Source organism: Rhododendron vialii, chromosome 3a (genome assembly GCF_030253575.1).
Source record: "Rhododendron vialii isolate Sample 1 chromosome 3a, ASM3025357v1".
Classification (NCBI taxonomy): Eukaryota; Viridiplantae; Streptophyta; class Magnoliopsida; order Ericales; family Ericaceae; genus Rhododendron; species Rhododendron vialii.
In genome coordinates, this window is record NC_080559.1 from 8,903,710 (window position 1) to 8,926,922 (window position 23,213).

The window sequence follows — 23,213 nt, forward strand, 5'->3', positions numbered from 1 at the left end:
CTTTTTTTTTTTCTCGGCAAAAGAGAATTTATTAAACTCGAAAGCTTACATCGAGAGGAAATGCTGGGAAGCAAACTAACTCAACACAGCGAAAAGAAAAACAAAGTAACACTTATCCAGCAGGAGATTGGAAGAGGGCTAGCTCCTCAAGGATTACAATTTTAACAAACGAATACCATCTAAGAAACCCTTTGAACTCCTCAATCGAATACACCTTAATCTCATATTTAACCTTCATCCACATGGCCACCCTGTACTTAATTAAATCCACTACCTCCTCTGAGCTGATCGTCATGCTATGAAATATAAGCTTATTCCTCATAATCCAAATTGACCAGATTGTCGCATAGAAACAAGCTTCCCAAATGTGTTTTTCTAAGTTGCGGAAACTAGAATCAAACCACCAACTCGCCATTCTGGCTATTGAGGACGGACAAACCCAGAAGAAATGCCACCAATCCAGAATTTGAGACCATACAGACCAAGAGAACTTACAGTGGAGGAATAAATGATTAGGCGATTCCTTATGTAGCGAGCACAACGGGCAAGACTGATCGGTCAGTACAATGTTCTTGCTAAGTAGAACCGACCTCATGGCCACCCTTTCCTGAATAACCATCCAAGCCAAAATTTCCACCTTAGGGGGGCATAAATTCTTCCAAACCGAACCTAGGAATAAGTTCTGATCCAGAGATAACGACTCCCACTGTTCGTACACTGACCTTATCGAAAACCTCTTGTCCTCCGTCCACTTCCATAGCAAAGAATCAGGCTTGGACGGATCCATTGCATAGGATTGCAATCTTTGTATCAAAACCCCCAGTTGTTGATTCTCCCTATCTCGTAGCCTTCTTTTAAAATTCAGCCCCTAATTTCCATTCTCCAGCCCTCCCCAAATGTTGTTAATCACCTCATCTTTTTGAGAGGATAACATGAACAATCTTGGGAACTCCTCTTTGAGAGAATACGGTCCTAACCAATTGTGGATCCAAAAGTAAGTATATATTGTTGCCCGAATAAACTTTGATTTTGAAACCCTCTTTCACAATTCCACCAACATCCGAACTAGGATCACCCACCGCACATATATCTTTCCAAACAGTTGAAGCGGAGCCTCTCGTTGGGTATTCCGGAAGCCAACTCCTCTGATCCAATTTGTATTTCGACCTCACCACCTTCACCCACAAAGATTCATTGTCATTGCTAAACCTCCACCACCATTTAGCAAGCAAAGCTAAATTTTGTTGTAGTAGCCTTCTCACCCCTAAACCCCCAGCTTCCTTTTTCTTTGTTATACTCTCCCATTTTATCAGATGTAATCTCTTCTTGTCGATTGTGTCCCCCTTCTTGTCGATTGTGTCCCCCCAAAAGAATTGTCGTTGCAGCTTCTCCAATTTTTTCGCCACTGCCACCGGCATCCTAAAGATTGACATAAAGTAAACAGGCAAATTGGACAAATTGGAATTAAGCTGGTTTAGTCTACCTCCGGTCGACATGAATCTACTCCTCCAAATACTCAACTTCTTTTGAGAGCACTCAATAACTGGGTCCCATGTTTTGATATTCCTTGGGTTAGCTCCCAAAGGCAGATCAAGGTATTTAATGGGCAATTTTTCAACTTTACATCCCATCGCTTGGGCAAGAGCAGACACATCTAATTTGCGTACTTTGATACCACAGAGAGAGCTCTTCGAGAAATGAATCAATAAACCCTTGTTCACATATACGTGAGATGAATCAAGAAACTGCTTACAGGTATGGCTTGACCACCTTGGCAATAAGTATCTCGCCCGTTCGGAAACAATGTAGTGGAAAATGTTTGCTTGTAGTCCGGGTGTTATGGGGTTGTATCCATCTACCTTTAGTGTTAAGAATCTTTATTTGCGATTACAAGGGGAAACAAATTGTCTACATATGTTACATGGATCATTCATTTTGGCTCAAGTACCCGTGTCGATATGTCCGACACCCCTATCCATTTTAACATTCGGATCGATCCTCTTATGGCTATAATATTTATAGAAAAAGAATATCAAATTAGCTAGGAAAACGATATTTTGAGTATTTCACATGGACAAAAAATAGCAAAAACATAATTTTCTTAATCTCTTCTTGTTTAAATACGTCCCTGCGTATAATTTACAATACATAATTTGGAAAAATTATGCAATATGCAGTATATACTACAACCAAGTGTTCATGACGTGTTCCCGTACCCATATCCAATTTGGGGATACATATTCTACTATTTATGTGTACGAAGGTCCGACGCTTGGATTTGCACCCGTACATGATACTCGCACCCGAGTCCAGTAACATCTGTCTATGCATGTTTCGTTAAGAATAAAGTTTTGAATGTCACTTAGTATAAGAAGTATGTTCAAAATGATTTTATTTGTATGGCTCCCCAGGAAATGTAATCCTCGTCCAGTCCCTACATTTAGCTAGGAAAATATTGAAATTCAAAAAATGCAACATGGTTTAACATGAAATCTTGCAGTTTACAAGAAAAATGCATTAAATAAGTTTCTAGATGTAAGAAAAAGAACTTACAATGAGATATTTCTTATCACATGTAGGTCCAGTACCATCTAGTTTCTTTCCCGCAATTTACCTCGGGCAAGGGGACTTAATATCTTCCTTTGCTCGCCATATGCATTATCCAAAGATTTCCTCCAATTAAGGAAACCCCACGTTGTGTTTACCTAAAAGGAGAGAGCGTGAAGCATTACAGCAAAATGTAGGGACCGAACGAGGATTACATTTCCTGGGAGCCATATATACCAAGAACATCATTTTAACCATACTTTTTGGTCTAAACCTAGAGATGGCAATTTCTTTGATTTTATGTAGTCAAGTCGCTTGGCACACACAATGCTTGGAACCATGGCTATCTTTGTGTTCAATAAAATGCTTAAACGAGTTTTCTTCCATTTCCAAAACCTCATTTTATGAGTTAAACGTGATTTTCATGGCTAAATCCTCTGAGTGAGATCGAACAACTTTGGGTCCCACTTGATTAATCTAATAGAAGCATTGAATGGCTTAAATTGTTGGTGGATTGAATCCCCTAGGTCTTGCCGCTTTTAATCTTAGTTCAAACTTCATTTTCAATCAAAATTTGGAGGTAGAGAGAATTCCACCGTCAAATTAAAACCAAAAGTTAGCTGTCTTAGCACCAAAAACCTTGCTTAAGGAAAACCTCCGACCTAGCTACAACCGTGCTCCCTATGAATTCAATCCCGGACTTCCGGGCATTATGTTGCAATTGACCTAACCCTACGGTTGGGGCATTCTATACTACGATGCACTTTAGTCCAACAAGTACATGTGGATGCTCCCCATGCATGGCTAGAGGCATCGCCACACAGTTTGGAGGCATTTTTAAAGGAGTGCGCAGCGTGTTTATGGGACTTCATTGTATGCTCATTTATTGTGACACTTCCATGGCTAGAGGGTTGTCGCGTCTCGAATTTTCCGCTGCGGCGTTCCCCGGGAGAAACGGCAGAAGAGAATACTTGACTTTATGCGACGATTTGTACAAATGAATTTGACAGTTGTGACTTATTTAAAAATTAGAGTTGGCCACTTGACAAAGAGTTTAGGTGTATTAAGTCACCTCTAAAAATATTTCCGAAAAGATATCTTTAGAAAAACATTTGTTTGGAAAATTTATTTTTGTCTGTGAATGACTCCTTTTGAGTTAAAGTCTACGAAATCAGAGATGGGTCATGGGATTTATTGTTATTAGTGAGGAAGGTGTTAGACACCCACATCGCCCAATCGATACTTATTTTTCAAAATTAACCATTTGTAAAATTTATCCCTGGCTGAGAAAAAAATCTAAAATAGCATTCGTGCCACATTTTCATTCTTATTATCTAAGTTCAAAATTCATTTCTTGAACTTGTTAATGAAAGATGCGCGAGGGCACAAATCTCATTTTTTATACCAACAGTGGCTTACTAACTTCGACGACCATCAGGACCCATAATTCAATGAAAATAAACTTCAAAATGGAAACTTATAATAACCGTTTTGTGAAAAACTTTAATACTTAAAACCGATTTGGCCGGATTGAATCGATTAATGAAAGACGCACGTGAGTATGAATCTCATTTTAGATATCAAAAGTGGCTTACTGACTTCGACGGCCGTCGGGATCCTCAATTCAATGCAAATAAACTTTGAAATGGGAGTTTATAATAATCATTTGTGAAAAAACCTTAAAATTCAAAATGCATTAAATTGATTAATGAAAGGCACACGTGAGTACGAATCTCATTTTAGATACCAGCCGGATTACTAACTTCAACAGCCATCGGGATCCTCAATTCAATGCAAATAAATCTTGAAATGAGAATAAAGATACAACATAGATAATTTCTTTTGAAAAGTAAACAAGGTTCACACAGTCCACACAAACTAAAGACAAGGTTCAGCTTAACAAAACCATAAACCGAAATAGCGAACAAATTAACTATCGATTGACTAAAAAAAAAAAAACCCCAACAAATTCACTAAAAGAATCCCTCGCCCTTTTTTGTCACACTCTCTCATAAAAGAATCCCTCTCCAAATTCTGTCGCAACAATTAATTTATAGCCACACATTTACACACACACAAATACACAAACTCACTCATACTAGGTTTAGTGTGTGTGGAGCCCCCTATTGAATGTGAATGAGTTTGTGTATTTGTATGTGTGATTGTAGAAGCGTTGAAAAAAGGAATGATTTCCACCGTATGTGCGTGTGCGATTCAGAGACCTATCGACCGAACCCCAATCTGATGTAGACCTTCCCCTTTTATAGGCATACTGTTTACACCATATTTCACCGCCTGTCGATGATCGACCGAAAGGTGGCAATTATGAGAATGCTTCCTATTTTATTATTATTAAGTATTCGTATTAATATTAGAACTAATATTAGTATTCCTTTTATTATTATTTGCATGCAGGACACTTGGCTTGCTCCTACACATGTGGAAGTTAAAAGGACACTTGTCATGCTCCTACACATTTGAAGGGAAGTGGGAAGTTATTTTGACAAGTGGAAGCAAAAGATTGAATGAAGACTAGTGGAGAAGTTAGGAAGTTATTTCCTACGTTTGTTGTTTTCTATAAATAGTCTTTTAAGACTTCATTGTAATTCCTCTCCAACAAATCAAAGTCTATCTTTATTTGTCTTAATTTTTGGCACTACTAACCCATTCGGGTTATAATTAGGAGTAGGAGTAGAATTTCATATTCTAAGCTTAACTTAGGATCTTCGATGTGTCGCTCACGGCGATGGATCAATCCTTGAAGATTAATGGAAGTCTCTTCCATTTGTCTTCAATTTCGTTCTTAATCTCACATTTGACTCGACTACCATTTCTCTTCCGGTGAAGTCCTGAAATACGGCGTGGAACCACGGATCCGTCTTGTGAAGACATAGCCGCATTCGCCCTTATTTTTGTTGTTGGCATTGTTTCCCGAAATCTCTGTCGATTTCGATCAAGGAAAAAATTGGTAAACAATTTTGGCGCTAGAAGGAGGGCAACATTACTAAATCGGAAGTAATGGCAAAGATTAAATGTGAAAATGCAAGCCTTGCATGTAAGGCTTGAACAATTTGCAGAAATGAAATAATGGCCATTTATTGGCCAACTTTGGAATCATTCTGGGCGACAGAAAGTGAAACGGCCAATTAATGGCCAACTGGCCAAAATCAGAGGGTTCATAAGAAACCAATTTATGTGTTTAAAGAATGTCATCCAATAGGAAGATTAACCATTATTAAGTGGGACAATCTGTGGATTTTTGGCATCAATTAATTACATAGAAGACCAATCCTTCATGCCATTTTTCGTGGGTGTTAGAAGATTATTCACGGTCTTCAAGTGCTTAACTATGAAAGTGACCATTATTTATCATAGGCTACGGAAAAATTTGAATTGCTTTACTGGTATTGTATCCCTCTCATCCAGAATTTCATAAGGATGAAAAGCATGTTTTTCAAATTACGGAATTGGAAATGACCCTCTTTCCGACAATGGATTTGGGGGGCAAAAATTCATTTTCAAAAGAGCCAAATCATATGAAGTAAATGGCTTTGGCGTTGAAACTCAAAAGGAGTTGTGTCATGAGAATAATTTGATTGAAAAACCTTGCAAGGGTTTGACCATTTATTTGTGCAAAGAAGCCATTAATTCACTGGCTACCTCTTGGAATAATTCTCAGTGGTTTATATCAAATGGGAAACAAAATTGTTTCTCAATCTTGTATTAAAGGTTTGGACGATGTCCTTGCCTCGGGTAAAATGATTCGACTGGGGAACTGTAAAGCCATGACAGTAGTTTTGAAGGTTTTGCCTTTAACCGAAAACCACAAGAATGGTTTTTATGGAGGAAACACGGCGCCAACAAATTTGGTGGGCAAATATAGAATGAGAAATAATCCTCCCTTCAATGATGAATTTGGGGGGCAGAAATTCATCTTTGGATATATGGCAACGATTGGATTGGTTGCTTGGTCTAGTCGATTTTGAACACTTTGCAGTCGATAATGGACATGCAGAGACTTGTAATTTTGGGCGCCACCTGTGTTCCTAAAGGCCTTCATAGTTTATGATTTTCAACTGTTTTAAAAAGAGGCCATGGTTCATCGTTGGCGACTGGAAAATTTTCAAAGGTCTTGTTGGCATCTATGTCTCCTTCATCCAGATTTTAGTAAGGATGATTGAAATGAGAATTAGGGCCTCTTTTGATATCGAGTTTGCAAGGGGGGCAAACTCATCTTTAGAAGAGCCAATTAGGGGCTCGAAAATTTGAAACTCAAGCAAGTCGAATCATGAAAATAGTCATTCGACTAGAGTTTTTCAATTTAGACCATAGATGGTCGACGTAGAAAATGATCCTCCCATTCCTCCGTACTGGTTAAGAAGAGTAATGGTGAAAATTTAACCATGGAGAATGTTTTCAGCCAAACATGGCTATAAATACTCTGCGTATTGATTTCTGTCGATCAATATACATTTTTGGAGGACACGGAAAATTAGTTTTTGATGGAGTTGGCTAATAGATGTTGGTATTTGGTATTAATGCATATATATAGTAGCCAACGTGTGAAGCCAAATGATGCCTATTAATTGGCTGTTGTTTGTGACTTTAAAGTTCATTATTGTGGGGATTAGGCAAGGCTCATGGCATATGCGTAGTGCTCTGATCGACTAACCATGTTTTGACGTTCCCGGTTTCCTTCCTGTAGGAATCAAAGCCTAAGGGAAACTAATCGACTGAGGCATGCCACCATTCGACGGTGGTTATTAAGCCTTGAAGGCTTTATGGTACCAGTCGAAAAATGAAAAGATTGGTGTAAAATTTATCAAAAACTCTTCGAAAGTTGGGGGCATAAATGTTTTCACTGTAAAAGGTTATTACTTGCTTTTGGCCCTTACTCTTGTTTCAACTTTGTTTTCCGAAATCTCGGATGAATTCGATAGAGGGAATGTTTGTCGTTTGCTACGAGCGTGTTTTGGCCTTTTCTTTATTGAAAGAATCTCAACTCCCATAATTTGATCAAGGGGAATGTTTGTCGTTTGCTACGCGCGTGTTTTGGCCTTTTCTTTATCAAATGTTGGGGGAGAAATTAAGTAAACAAATGCTTGTGCTTGATTAAGGCTCATGGCATAAATCCTTTTATCGATATGCCATTCGTAGAGTTTTGATATATAGGCCTTTATTCGATAGGCCACGTATGTCCAACATGATCTGTTTCTGGTATCAATTGATTGCCCAATTGAGTTGGAGGGCATAAATGTTTACACCATAAAGAGTTATTACCCGTCGATATCGACAGAGGGGTGATTTAAAACTAGTGAAATTATTCACTTGGGTTACGTTAGCTCTTCACCCAAATGAATAAGGGGGGCATTGTTTACACCATATTTCACCGCCTGTCGATGATCGACCGAAAGGTGGCAATTATGAGAATGCTTCCTATTTTATTATTATTAAGTATTCGTATTAATATTAGAACTAATATTAGTATTCCTTTTATTATTATTTGCATGCAGGACACTTGGCTTGCTCCTACACATGTGGAAGTTAAAAAGACACTTGTCATGCTCCTACACATTTGAAGGGAAGTGGGAAGTTATTTTGACAAGTGAAAGCAAAAGATTGAATGAAGACTAGTGGAGAAGTTAGGAAGTTATTTCCTACGTTTGTTGTTTTCTATAAATAGTCTTTTAAGACTTCATTGTAATTCCTCTCCAACAAATCAAAGTCTATCTTTATTTGTCTTAATTTTTGGCATTACTAACCCATTCGGGTTATAATTAGGAGTAGGAGTAGAATTTCATATTCTAAGCTTAACTTAGGATCTTCGATGTGTCGCTCACGGCGATAAATCAATCGTTGAAGATTGATGGAAGTCTCTTCTATTTGTCTTCAATTTCGTTCTTAATCTCACATTTGACTCGACTGCCATTTCTCTTCCGGTGAAGTCCTGAAATACGGCGTGGAACCACGGATCCGTCTTGTGGAGACATGGCCGCATTCGCCCTTATTTTTGTTGTTGGCTTTGTTTCCCAAAATCTCCGTCGATTTCGATTGAGGAAATATTGGTAAACACATACAAGCATTGCATCGCATCTATAGATGAGGCACACTTGTCCTTGCGTCCTGTAGCAGGCCGAAATAATGGTTCATGTCCATGCTGAGCGTATATCGAGCCTCCCACGAACGATCTCTGTTGGTTTGAACCTAATCAATGGTTCAGCTCGGTCTATACCGACGCTCGGCAGAACCTCCCTAGAAGTCAGAAGGAGCAGTCAGCCAAGCATGCTGACCCTTTGATAGTCGGACTCCACGTTCGGCCTTGAACGGAGGTGGGGACCATGCTACCAGCTCACCCACGTGGGAACAACCGTAGCCATGATGACGTCCGTGGACTCAAATTATGTTTATCTTTAATTCGAATCTTAAGGCTTCCGATCTATTTTCAAGTTCCAAGAAATGTAATCTTAAGTGATTAACTTCTTCTTTTGTAAGGCTCAAATTATGTTTTATCTTTAATTCGAATCTTAAGACTTCCGGTGTTAAACTCTGTTTTGAAGAATAATTACACTAAAATTATTTTAAAATTTATTAAATCAATTAAAAATGATTTAATTAACGTTTCCAAAAATCGAGGCGTTACACATACCAGCATTGCATCCTATACTCATGAACCCTTTTAAGTAAAGGAACGTACCCTTTAAGTATAGGAAAAGAACATCATCGTAAAAATGTAAGAAGGGCCAATGGGTATCCCAAAGTCCAAAGCTCATTTTGTGAGGATAACCCATAAATTGATTTTGATCCAACATTTATACAGATTCCTCTATCTCCAAGTACAAAGGAGCTATTTTCATTGAAGTCTCATTTAACTGTATTGCCCAATGCTATAAAATTCTATTTTGTGTTGGCGTAGTAATAACATATATTCATGGGCAACCAAACGAACTTTATGTAGAAAACCAAACATCATAATTGATTTACCGATCAGAATGTAGAATTAAACCAAACATAATGTAGAATTAAACCAAACATCATAATTGATTTACCAATCAGAATGTCTAAACCAAACATCAATTATGATTTTGTGCTGACATATAACATTCCGTTCATAATAAACACTGAGCTGTGTAGATATACCAATAAGAGGGATTGCCAAAACGACCTAATTTGGTACCCCACAAGGTGATGCAATATTCAATGGTGATGCACACACGTTTGATTTCTTGAAGGGTTCCAACCTAAAATCAATTGACAGTAGGTGGACTAACCTCTAAAATAACCAAGCTTTGGTAGCTTAGATGAATGATGTGGGATTAAGTCCAACACTTCTCCTCACGAGCAGCCCGAATGCATGTGGATGTACGAATTAAGGAAACCAGGAGATTTGACTCGGGCGACCCCTTGCGTGCATGATGAGGTGAGGCGATTGACTCGAGCGATGGAGACTTTACCATATGAGGTGAGGTCAACTAAGATCTAACTCTGATACCATATATATCAGATTTTTTGGAGAGTTCCAATGTAAAACCAATTGGCAATAGGCAGAGTAACCTTTAAAATACATTAACCAAGTTCAAATTTAGGTGGTTTAGATGAGTGATGCGAGATTAAGTCTAACAACACATCAATGAAACATGGTGCCATTAGCATGAAACAGAAGGGGGAAAAAGATCAAGAAATGATAATTCCTCTAAAATTGAAGAGGTGCACGTGCCTGTCCTAGTCCTCAATTAGATATGGCATTGCAAGAAACTAGAGACGTAAAGGTCAATTATTAGGTACGTGCCAAGTGACATTGTCACGTGATACTGATCGCAAATAAAAGATCGTCATTGTATAATATGAGCCACTCGTTTCTCTCAATCAGCAAACAAAAGTAAATGATAATAAACCAATCGGAAGATTTGTCGCCACTTAAGTGATTGAAAGTACTTCACAGGCAACGCTAAGTAGTACCCTTGAACCGCTGAATATATAAATTAATCTGACATAAAAGGGCTGGATTGCTTATTAGTACTATATAAAATCCAGATAAATAGAGAATCGTACTGGCCTGTATGATTAAATAACATTAAGAGCAAATCTCGTCTGTTTTATCCTCGCCTCAGAAGAAGTTCAGCCCGCACTAACCGCTGACCTGACATTACTTTTTTTATTCGTTAAACTTAACCTATTCTGTCACATGGAATTTTCACTCGGAGTGATTATTTCGTGTTTTCAGCGCTACAGTTTCTACCATTACACATTCACATGGAGTCATTACATTTAGTCCTTGCCCCACGTGAATATGGGGTGACAAAGGCTTTAGAATCACCTCGTGGCTGTGCTTCAAGAGCGATTACTCCCTTCTTTCATTTTTAACTACTATCTCACTTCGTATATCTAACTTTTTATGGAGATGTCTTTGTTACTACTCCTACATTTCAGTTTTAACTTTTTATAATTACCCTCTATGAAAACATCATTACACTTTTATTCACTAATTTTTTAAAATGAAATATTTTAATAAGGGAAAAATAAAAGTGCACCAACTTTTTTAAAATGAGCAATTATTTAAGGAACAACTTAAAATGAAAATACTGGACTTTAAAAAAAAATGAACGGAGGGAGTAATAATTCTCCAATGAGAAGTGGCCTTTGAAGGGGAACAATGGCCAAAACAAAAGTTTGGATCAACTTCGAAAGTTTCTCACCCTTTCCTTGGGGGAGAAATTTGTTCAATTTATAATTATTGAACTATGGAACTAAAACCCAGATATTCAATAAGAACAACCCTTGGCTCAAAAAAACAAAAAAAGGATAGCGGTGTACGGAATTAATTTAAAACCTTCACAAGAATAACCATAAAATTAGCCTTACTGTTAGGACTTGTGACTAATACATGAGAGGTACTGAGAAGTTTTACAATAAGGGCCAATTGCGAACATAGTGGAGTGGAGCAAAGCGGAACGGAACGGAACGGAGCGAAACTCCTAAAATGGACTATTAAATTAATGGATCTTTAAGTATCTTTTTCAGATATAACAGTCCTAAATCCAATATGGTAACAACATTTCATATTTAATCACAAATAGGTACTCCTTTCGTCCCTATTTAATAGTTCCTCGTTTTATTCTAATCGAATAAAAAATTAGTTAGTATATCGTCAAAATTGGTAATGAATTTTATATCTAATATGGATGTTAAATAGATCTCAATTAGTCTTATAAGACAGTGTTTTTAAAATCGGTAAAACATTATAAATTATAAGATATAAACAATTAAAAAATAACACGAAACTCCTAAAATGAACTATTAAATGGAAACGGAGCTGATCCTGATCCAGAAGATCTTTACCCCCAAGATCTTGTCAACTTTTTTTAATTGATACCTTCCAGCTAAGCTAGCGATAGACTATTCTCCATCCTCAACAAGGCAACAAAGAACTCTTCTAACTTTAACTTAACAACCCACCCCCCTTGTCTCTCCTTTTATAAATCTCCTAGACTCTCTCTCTCTCTCTCTCTCTCTCTCTCTCTCTCTCTCTCTCCATACATGAAAACAATGGCAACTAGGCTCATATTCTTATGCTTTTCACTCTTCTCTTCTACTACTATCTCCTTTGCCAAAGCCACGCCTAAGTTCCCTTCTTCGATCCTCAGGCCAGAAAAGCTCTCTCTTTCCACTGAAAACGAGCTCTACAAAGCAAAATACTTCACTCAAACACTTGACCACTTCAACTATCACCCGGAGAGCTACGAGACATTCCAACAAAGATATTTGATCAATGACACCTCTTGGGGTGGTGCTGAGAAAAATGCTCCCATTTTCCTGTACACCGGAAACGAAGGCAATATCGAGTGGTTCGCCCAAAATACCGGTTTCATGTACGAGATTGCCCCTCGTTTCGAAGCTCTCATTGTCTTCATTGAGGTAATTTATTTTACTTAATTCTTTCATTTCTCATAAAAAAATTTTTTATGTACACTCATATACTACAGGGATCACATTTTGACACCTCTCAGATTGCTATATATCAAATCTTTTGCGGTTAGTCCATACAAGATATTGTCTTTAAATGGAACCCCTACTAGTGAACGACGGGATTGGTAGTCCCGCAAGATTAGACATCGAGGACCTTAATCGTTTGATATGTACGTCCACAGCATACTCATTGTAGGTGCACATGCACTTTCTTGTATGATGTAATGTCTCAACTACCATTTGAAACCAAGTAACTTAATTCATATTTCGTTTTTCAGTAAAACCAAGCAAGTATAGTAAAGAAAGGATCACGCTCTACATAGGAGTAAGTTTTAACCTACCAAATTCCAAAACTAAATGATGATGGTGTAATCTCAAAAATATTTCCACAAAATATATACTTCTTTCGTCCCTAAATAAGTGTCCGGCGCGCAAAACTAGATCTTCAAAAAGATGCATTTGTTTTGTTAAAAAAAATCAATTTTTTTAAAAAATCAATAGATAGCAATGAATTCTATTAGATTGTGAAAAAAAATTAAATTTTTTAATAAAAAATATGCACATTTTGTAAAGTTTAGTTTTGCGGACCGGACACTTATTTAAGGACGGAGGGAGTACTATATATTGCTATGGAATTTCAGTACCCAAAAGAATAAGCATTTTCCATAAAGTGTAATGCTATGCTCGCATGATTTTCGTACTAAACTTTTACGGTAAGGTGCGGCCACTCATTGCCATTTTATTTCAAATCAAGGCACAAATCACTGTAGTTCATAAATTTCAAAATGTACGTCACCGTCACATTATTCTGGAGGAATGTATTGTGTACTATTCGCGGGTATTTTCTTTCTCAAGAGAGGGTTGATTAATTGTTTGCTTTTTACAGTTTAAATTATGACATTAATTTGTTGAATATTGCAGCACAGGTTTTATGGAGAATCCATCCCTTTTGGGGGTGACAAAAAAGTAGCCTATAAGAATACAAGTACACTTGGATACTTGAGCTCAACCCAGGCATTGGCAGATTATGCAACTCTGATAATTGATTTGAAGAAGAATTTGTCAGCACCTGACTCTCCTGTCGTAGTGTTTGGAGGTTCCTATGGGGGAAGTCAGTATTTTTTCTTTTTGGGGAAAATATTCCATCTCTCTTCTTGTCTCATTAAAAATATTTAATTTTCGTCTTTCTTGTGTGAAATTTTAAGTCCGGCCGCCAACAAATTTCGCATTTCTTAGATAAAAATAAATAAATAAAATGGAGATGAGTGGCAACAAATTTGAATCATTAATTCAAGTCACTTTTTATTCTTCCAATTTGTTTTTTATATGTGTCTTTGGAAATTACTAGGGTACAAGTAAGTTTAAATTTGAGTGGTTGGATATGGGTTGGAATTTTGATTGGATTTGGTGGTATTTTCAGTGCTGGCAGCATGGTTTAGGTTGAAATACCCACATGTTACCATTGGGGCTTTGGCATCTTCTTCACCAATCCTCAATTTTGAGAGTATTACCTCAGCTTATAGCTTCAACAACATCATCACTCAAGACTTCAGGGTCTCTCTCTCTCTCTCTCTCTCTCTTCCTTCTTTTTTTTCTCACCCACTTCCTCTTTTTTTTGAAAGGCTCATACACCCACATATGAATATGGATTTTTTGATAACTCGAGTATCTGGACAACTTACTACATATGCATATGTATACTAAAGTGCTATGGAATTGAAAAAATGTATCTTAATTTTATTCCGAACACAATAATAAGTGGATCATATATTTTTTTTTATCGGCAATAAAGATTTTATTGAAACTTGACAAAAGGTACATCGAGGAAAAGCCAGATACAATACCCAAAGAAAGGGCAAAGTAGGAGGCAAAAGGGAAAAGAACTAATTATTTTACTTCATTATGACTCACAACACTACAATTGGAATCTACACGTTAAATTTATTTATTTATTTTTGAATATTTTCACTTTCAGAGTATACAAATTAATTAGTATGATATACTCATGTTCTCTTTTTATGTCTCTATTTGTCCAAGATTTAGACAGCACACTAGAGTTGAGGTTTAGGATAAGGTTGTTTGTCTATGGTCCAAAACATCCATTATTAAACAGACGACAAGTTAGTCTCCGATCTGTTGGTCTCCAAGAATCTCTTTACAGGCTAATAGGAACCAATCAATAATTCAAGAAGTATTAATCGCATAAGCTGGCCTGGACACTTAAGTTATCAAAAAATTATTTACATAAATTAAGTTCATTGGTTTTTTTTTTTTTTTGTTCAAAAGGAAATTGAAAATTTAGTTCATAGTTTTGGCTTCTTGCCAACCGTGGCTTTTGTTATTCTCTCCCTTTGGGTCCTTGCGGCATATGATTGTCGGAGTTTGGAGTAGCCTCTTTGTGGGTTTGCTTGTCCCGGCTTGATGCTTTGTGTTAAGGATCTTTTTAATCTTTATAATTTATTTTCAAAGATCAATAAAATTCTTTTTGACGGTTCAAAAAAAAAAATGCAGCTTTTGTTTGCAATTGAAGAGGCAGAATAATATAATTGCTTTAATTTTCCCATGTTGAAAATCAGAGTGAGAGTGAGAACTGCTACAAAGTGATCAAAGGGTCATGGCAGCAAATTGAAGACACTGCGAACCAGCCCGGGGGACTTGACCTGCTCCGAAAATCATTCAGAATTTGCAAGTAAGAACTTTTATTTTCTTTTTATCGGCGCGGCCGCCGTGATCGTCCTGCCGATCGAATAGATGGGTACGTAGATATATTTGATAAATTTTCGTTCCATTTTTCCTCAGCAATTCTAGCGTTGCGGGCTCTTTGGCGGGTTGGCTTGAAACAGCATTTATTTACACTTCCATGACGGATTATCCTACGCCTTCCAATTTTCTCAATCCTTTACCGGCTTACCCAGTGAAACAGGTACTGGTGTTCAGACCAGCTTACATGCGCGCAACTCAATTAATTCCCTCTCCAATCCAGTCAAAAGCAGGTCATCCATGCCGGGACTAAAAAATTTACAAAAAAATTATTTTCTTGCAACCAGATCCAAGAATTTGTAATGTACATCCACATTCTAGAATCCAAATATTAGCTCCCAAACACTCTTTCTATACGAGCCTTTCATTCAGAATATTTGACAAATCTTTCGGGACCATAAAATTCCTCTTTTTGTGTCAGCATTGAAAAAGAAGAAAGCGATAAGTTTTTAACCCGTTAAGCAGTCCATATTTTTTTGGCCCCAAAACCGGCTAGGGTGGATAAAATGGAGAGGGGGATGAGCTCATCCGGGTGCGAATTGCCCAGCCGTACCTGTCCCATCAAGGCTTCGTCCGGGCTGATGAACTCATACCCCTTTCTAATCCAACATCCAATCGAGGCTTCATTTCGTCCATCCGTTATGCAGATGTGCAAGGCAATTGATGATCCAACGGGAGGCAATGACACATTTGCCAAGTTAAACGGTGCGGCTAACATCTACTACAACTACAGCGGCGATGCCACGTGTTTCGATCTCGACGACAATTCTGATCCCCACGGTCTTAGCGGGTGGACCTGGCAGGTACCAGAATATTTTCCCCCTACCCCGGTCATTTTTTTCTCCTTCTCATAACTCCAATCCATGCATGCTTTTGACTATGAAAAATCAAAAGTTTTTTCTGTGACCACAAAACCAAAAGGCCCCATAACCTTCACTAGAAGAATAGCCCTGTCCTCCTGGATTAAGACTTGAGAGCTAGCCAATCAAGTTATAGTCGAAAAATTCCAAAATTAAATTCATGAGAAAAGATAGAAAGGTAAAGTAGTACTCAAAGTGGACAAAATTTGGACTCATGGTGTAATAATTCACATAAACAAGCTTGAAAGCATCTTTGAAACACATCGCAAACTAGTAAAATTCGTGAGATCGAAAAATCGATAGCACGATCGAGCGCAGCGGAGTAACCGAGAGAGCTAGGGAGTTGATTATTCAGTGTTCCAAGAGCACCGCCATGTGGTGATCCAGTGATCTCACCACCGCACATTCGAGTAGAGCCCTCCTGGGCCCGCGTGGAAGTTTGGTGACGAAGGTTCAAGAAAAACTATAGTAATTTCTCGTTGTGTGGGGTCACAAACGTCCCAAAACAAGCTAGATTTGAATGACTCAAAGTTGGGGCCATGAGACGAGAATAAAGTTAGTGAAACAACTTTAAGAGTGTTGCTACAGATACATACATACATACATACATTCATGTATGTACATACACTGCGTACATACCCATTTTGGACCCGTCTCAAGTCCTAAAAAAAAGGGTCTGATTAATTGCAGGCTTGTACTGAAATGGTAATGCCAACTGATGGCAACAACAAGGAGAGTATATTCCCAGCCTCAGAGTGGGACTACAATGATCGAGCCAGCTTTTGCAAAGAATACTTCAACGTTGAGCCCAGGCCCACTTGGATTACCACCGAGTTCGGCGGCCATGTAACTATCTACTTTCTCTCACTTACACTACCACTACTTGCATACATCTTATCCATATTCATAGACAGAAAAAAAAAAATCCATTTTTTATATGCTGTGTACAATGAAAAAAGTATATCAAGGAAGAATTATAGAGCAGAAGGTTTCGACAACGCATACACGAGTTCATCGACACTGGAAGATCAATTTTTGTTTTTTGTTTTAAAATGGTACAGGACATTAGTAGAGTCTTGAAACGCTTTGGGAGCAATATTATTTTCTTCAATGGTTTAAGAGACCCTTGGAGTGGTGGAGGGTACGATCCTCTCTCTCTCTCTCTCTCTCTCTCTCTCTCTCTCTCTCTCTCTCTCTCTCTCTCTCTCTCTCTCTCTCTCTCCCCGTGTGTTAATGATGTTGAGTGACTTTTTTGTTATGTGTGTGGCAGGGTGCTAAAGAATATATCCGAAAGCATAATCGCCATAACAGCGAAAGAAGGTCAGTAACATGGGAGTAGATAATTTAAAACGACAATGCATTTAAAAGAGATGACAAAACAAATAGATTAGGGTACACATTAGTACAGTTTTGGCTTTTTGGCTCGAAAATGATTAAAAAACTGCTTCAAAATTTCGACATTCGTAACAATTTTCATGCGAAAATTTCACGGATCCCTTACGCGCGCTTCTCTGTCTTGCATAATATACCAACAATAGGGGCACATCATGTGGACCTGAGGTTCTCAACAAGTGAAGATCCAGGATGGCTCAAAGATGTGAGGAGAAGAGAGGTCAATATCATAACCGAGTGGCTCTCTCAATACTACCACAGCTTGACTCCTAATTAATTACCATTAGATCCTTTTAGTATTTCTACATTTCTTAGATGCAAATTCCAGAATACCTGTATTTTACTTGATCAATTAAGTTCCATTTATGCAACGAGGGGAAAAAATCCCGTTCTCTCAACTTTATATTACTACGACAACTGTTTCTGTTGAGTCAACTTTGATTAAGGGAAAAAAAAGCCTGTTCTCTCAACTTTATATTACCATGACAGAAACTTTTGTTGAATCAACTTGATTGAGGGGAAAAAAGCTCTTTCTCTCAACTTTATATTACCACGACAATAGTTTTTTGTTGAGTCAACTTGATTGGCTATTTGCCCTTCTTCTTTTTTTTTTTGAAAAGGATAAAAAGATTTAAAAAATAAATAAATTCTTGACTGTAAGTAACATTATTGATATTTTACTACTATATTAATCCATTGAAAACCTTGTTCATCAGTTTTTTTTAGAGCATGACGTGTCATTTTCGATTATAATATTGTGAATTTTTTTTAATGTACAAGTTTATTGTTTGTACTGCATTAGGCTATCAATCATGGAAAAGTGCCATGCAGGCCCGTGGACTGTAAATAGGCTCAAGTATTCACTGAGGCCGCTTGGCCCAACTATATTAGGAAGGCCCGTGAATTGTAAACACGCCCATGTAAACTAAGATGACAATGCGAGCGGCTGCCAAATACTCCCTCCCGTCCTTATTTAATTGTCCACTACGGTTTTGCATGTATTTTAACGGCTTATATCTCTTGCCGTATATTGCTAAAAATATGCGATATAGATCTTATTTGATAGATTTCAATTTTTTCTATAAGACAATATTGATTTAAAAAACATAAAACATAATATATGTCGAGAGATATACCCCGTTAAAAACGCATGTAAAACCGTAGTGGACAATTAAATAGAGATGGAGGGAGTATTATTTTGACAGAGTCTTAGATTCTAACTTTTAAAAATTAGTTTAGAATGGTTGCCAAAAATTCTACATAAAGATTTTTAGAATTTAAAAATTCTGAGAACCTAAAGATCAAAGGAAAGAAATTCTCAAAATTTCAAAGTTAGATTTGGGTAGCTTTTGTGATTCTGCAACACAAATTCTCGAAAAAGGAACGATGCCCCGAAATGTCTAAATTTTTAACTTTATCCTATAGCACGAGTCTAAGTTCGTAAATTAATAGTACTATTAGGAGGCGTTTTCACTAATTAACAAGTTATGGATCACAACTTTTTGATTTTGTCTTTATTCAAAAAAATTTACGTTTTTAATTTTGTGCCAAACTTTTACTCCTATGTATTATGGATTTGTCTGTGAGAATCCCAAATCCCACATCGGAAAGATGTGAATAGCCAAGTTGTATACATGTAAATGCCCATCAGTTACAGTATAACTTGAGATTAACATTTTGAGTCACGTGGTTAGGCGAAGAGTTAGAAAGTCAGCTGGGGCGGGTCATTACATTGTCTCGACGAGAGGAATTGAAAAAGTAAAAAATTATGATATTTACACAAGTATTTTGATAAATATTCAAGAAAAACCCAAAAAAATCAAGTTTTTTGGCTTTTTCTTGGCGCGAAGCTAACAGACGTGAAATTTTAATTTTTAATAAGGACAGAATGAAAAAATTGTGGTCCACAACTTGTTAATTAGTTGAAACGCCCCGTTTTGCCAAGGAAAATTGAATATGATGCAGGAAGTCTTAGGCCCCGTTTTGCTAAGTTCCAAATTGAGGGATTGTGCCACGCAGTCCTGTGCTGTGCAGCGTGCTATGCGGGGCAAATCGCCGCCACTCCGGTTTTGGTCTGATAATCGGAAACGTTCACTTCGTAGAGCTCGTCGAGTAGAACAAGCGTACCTAAAATCAGTTTGATCGGATATCATTAAGTGCCTCATTTGAACATTATTATCTTGAAATTATTAAGTGTACCAAAAAACAGTGGATTTTAATTTAGTGTTTCGGATCCATTCATTTCAAGATAATAATATTCGGATTAGGCACTTAATGATATTCGATCGAGCTGATTTTTGGTAAACTTGTTCTACTCGACGAGCTCTACGAACTGAACATTTTCGATCATCGGAGCGAGACCGGAGCGGTGGTGATTTGCCCCGCACAGCACGCTGCGCTGCACGGGGCTGCGCAACACAGTCCCTCAGTCCTCTGCTAAGAGAAATTTTGAATTAAAGGTAATATATTGTGAGAGAATAATCTGTCTTGTAAAACGAAAAAAAATACTTAAAAAATAAAAATCTTAGCAAAACGGGGCCTAATCTCATCATTTAATTCAAAGGCCACTATGATAGAGAAGAAAAGGTCAAATCTATAATTATAACAAAAAATATTTTTTAAAACTGATTGTTCCTAGTTCCATTTTAACAAATTTAGTCCCTTAAATAGTACAGTATTTCGACCACCCCGCTGGGGTCTCCTTCGTACCACATATTTCCATTTACTACACCGGTCTTCAATGAATTCGATACTTTTAGAACCAGATGGCTAAGAAAGGGAGCTCCAATTTAACTTGCACTTCGATAGGGTCCTGGTGAAAGAGCGCACGATGTGGTGACAGATCAATATTTCTTTCCCGACAAGGTCATCTATGACTTGATCCGAACATTCTGGGTTGGATTGGTTCTCCCAGTCGATTGGGAGTCACTACGCTGGTTCAATCCAACTCACCTTTTTACTTCCGGAAAAAAATAAATAAAATAAAACCCACTAATGGTGGATTTGGACAAAGATTTTCAAACACTTTGGACTGACATAGTGGTCCAAAAAAACTACTAACAAGGAACTCACAAGTTTCAACATTACTTTTTGGTTACAATTGAAGCATGTTTTTGTTCCCTTTTTTTTTGGTCGGTTTACAAACAAGTACAGGAGTAATGAGATGTGGCCATCTTCAGCATCTTTCCACTTCAAAGTTAGGCCAAGAATTAGGACAGGTCGGTCCATTATTCAAATTGGCAAGGTGGGCTTTCGTCAAATATTTATCTTCCACTTTTGAAAGTCCAATATTGCATGCAATTTTGACTTTCCGAATTCCCCAAAATATATGGCTCCATCCCAAATATCTCCATGAATACATGATTGGGGCTGGAAAATGACGCACAAGGCTAGCTGAAACCGATTGACAGGCTCAGCTTAATTGGATCGATCAGAGCAGACAGTGATATTATGGGTAATTAAGCACTTTACCCCTAATATTATTGGCTGTTACGTTACTTACGTACCGGTTTTTGCCCCTTTCGATACATGTATCGACCTATCAGTTTTCGATTCGTGAACCGGTACACAATGGCTACGTATGGTCGATAGTACTCCACCGTTGCCGCTAATTTAGGCACTTTACAATAATTTTTTCCGGTCAAAAGTTGTTTCTATATGAAAACTCACAAATGCTACAATCGATTCCCGCTACGTTCCGTTTAATACTTTCGGTACCGTTACACTGCAACCCCAACCATTACATGTCCCGATGATGTTATTATTCAAGAACTTGCATGAATCAAACCGGGACTCGTCACCTAGGTGCACTTGACACGGCAGTTGAAATACAAGTTCATCTACTTAGTGAACAAAACTCATTAACTCCTGTCCGATAACAGAGTCATGCATCTAATGAAAAATGGACCCGTTCTGGATTCTAACTAACTGATCATCATAAAGTGAGTTACGTTCACTTATCTATCCATTGGCTCCGTTCCGTTAAGAAAAATAAGTAATTATTTTTTGAATTAAATATAACGTATTGCGAGAGAATGACATGTCTCGTGAAACGAAAAATAAGTACTTAAAAAGTCAGAACCTTGGGGGAAAGGGCCGGGCCTCAGGCTAAAACTCTATTTTCTAGTAAGAGCATCTCCAATCCAATACTCTATTTAAGAGTATCAAAATAGTCTATTTTATTCATAAAGTGATTTTAGAGGAAATGACTATTCATATTTACTCCAACTACAAATCCTCTATTTATTCATAAAGTGATTTTAGAGGAGATCCTCCATATTTTCTCCCATCCTCTAAATATGGAGGATCAAAATCTCATCCTCTCAAATAGAAGAGGCTTGAGAGGATGGATTGGAGAAGTTCTATATTCTCAAATGGAGGAATAGAACATGGATTAGAGATGCTCTAATAGGCATGTTGAGGATGGAGGGAGCAGCAGGGCATTAGTTCATTACTTTACTTCCCAACCTATTGATAGTGATGTATGCTACTAGTATCAGACTAGCTTCATTTTCTTGATTCAACAGAGATACTGATATCTTCTGCTAGGCCTGTCAATGGACCGGATTCGATTCGAAAAATCCGATCCGGATCCGGATCCGAATCCGATAACATCGATCCGATAATCCGATAATCCGGATCCGGTAATTCAATACGGATCCGGATCCGGATCGGATTAAATCCGTTATCAATCCGAATCCGAACTTTATTTTTTTAAAAAATTTTAATTTTTTTTAAAAAAATAGTAAAATTTTTATTTTGAAAAAAAAAATGTTTAAGAAGTTGTATTTTTATTTTTATTTTTTATTTTTTATTTTTTAATTTTTTTTTCTGAAAATAATTTTTTTTTGAAAAAAAAAATTGTATTTTTTTGAAAAAAATATTTTTTTTTGGCTAAAATTTTTTAAGTAAAAAAAGTTTCTGGATCGGATTCGGATTTTCGGATCGGATCCGGATTTTTCGGATTCAGATCCGGATTCTCACTATCGGATTTGAGTCTTATCGGATCCGGATCGGATTGTGTCTTATCGGATCCGGATCTGTCGGATCCGGATCGGATCCGGCCCATTGACAGGCCTATCTTCTGCTGAATCATTTTCTTTCAAACTGGAGTATTCAATTTGCACTTACTTTTTTTTCCCTTATTTTCTCTCTAGAGAAACTCCAAACCCTAGCTGTGAGGCAGTTTGTCTAGACACGAGTACAATATAGTACATAGAAAAGTTTTTGGCATCGTATCTTTATTTTGCTCACCCGTCTGTTTCACGCTTGTACTCCAACCTTACGAAGTAACTAACAAATTAAAGACATGTTACGATTTAAATGCCTAGTCCCTTTCCGGTACGTACGACTCTGATTTTCTATCTCGCCAATGTATAGGGGCGTAACTGCATCGTAATCGTGAAAAAAAATCGTTACGTATCGGTTCACGTTACGTAACGGCCGCCGATTTTAATTAAAAACTGAATATATAAATTTTGAGACTCCAAAACGAACAAGGCAGACTCCAAAACGAACAAGGCCAACATACGAGGCAGTTTTAGACCTAACATACGAGTAGAGTTCCAACTGGCCCTCCTCTTTTTCCAGTCCACTTCTGAATGGTGATAGGGACAGTATATATATGCTAGAATTGAAGGTACCAAAAGTTGGGGGAAAACAAGAAGGTCAGCAGAGGCTGTACCTGGAGTA

General features: G+C 37.5%; 1 protein-coding gene across 2 annotated transcripts; it reads left to right on the forward strand.

Moving 5' to 3' along the window:
* Positions 1–12,000: 12,000 nt before the first annotated feature.
* On the forward strand, positions 12,001–17,930 carry LOC131319506 (uncharacterized). Of its 2 annotated transcripts, none has more exons than XM_058349772.1 (10): positions 12,001–12,459; positions 13,432–13,621; positions 13,931–14,064; positions 15,087–15,199; positions 15,310–15,433; positions 15,918–16,073; positions 16,821–16,976; positions 17,192–17,271; positions 17,401–17,450; positions 17,669–17,930. In XM_058349772.1, the coding sequence occupies exons 1-10, from the start codon at positions 12,082–12,084 to the stop codon at positions 17,797–17,799; spliced, it is 1,512 nt and encodes a 503-aa protein (XP_058205755.1). In that variant the 5' UTR covers positions 12,001–12,081; the 3' UTR covers positions 17,800–17,930. The 2 variants fall into 2 exon arrangements, with proteins under 2 accessions (XP_058205755.1, XP_058205756.1); XM_058349773.1 differs by having other exon boundaries at positions 12,013–12,459; positions 13,437–13,621.
* The last annotated feature ends 5,283 nt before the right edge of the window (positions 17,931–23,213 follow it).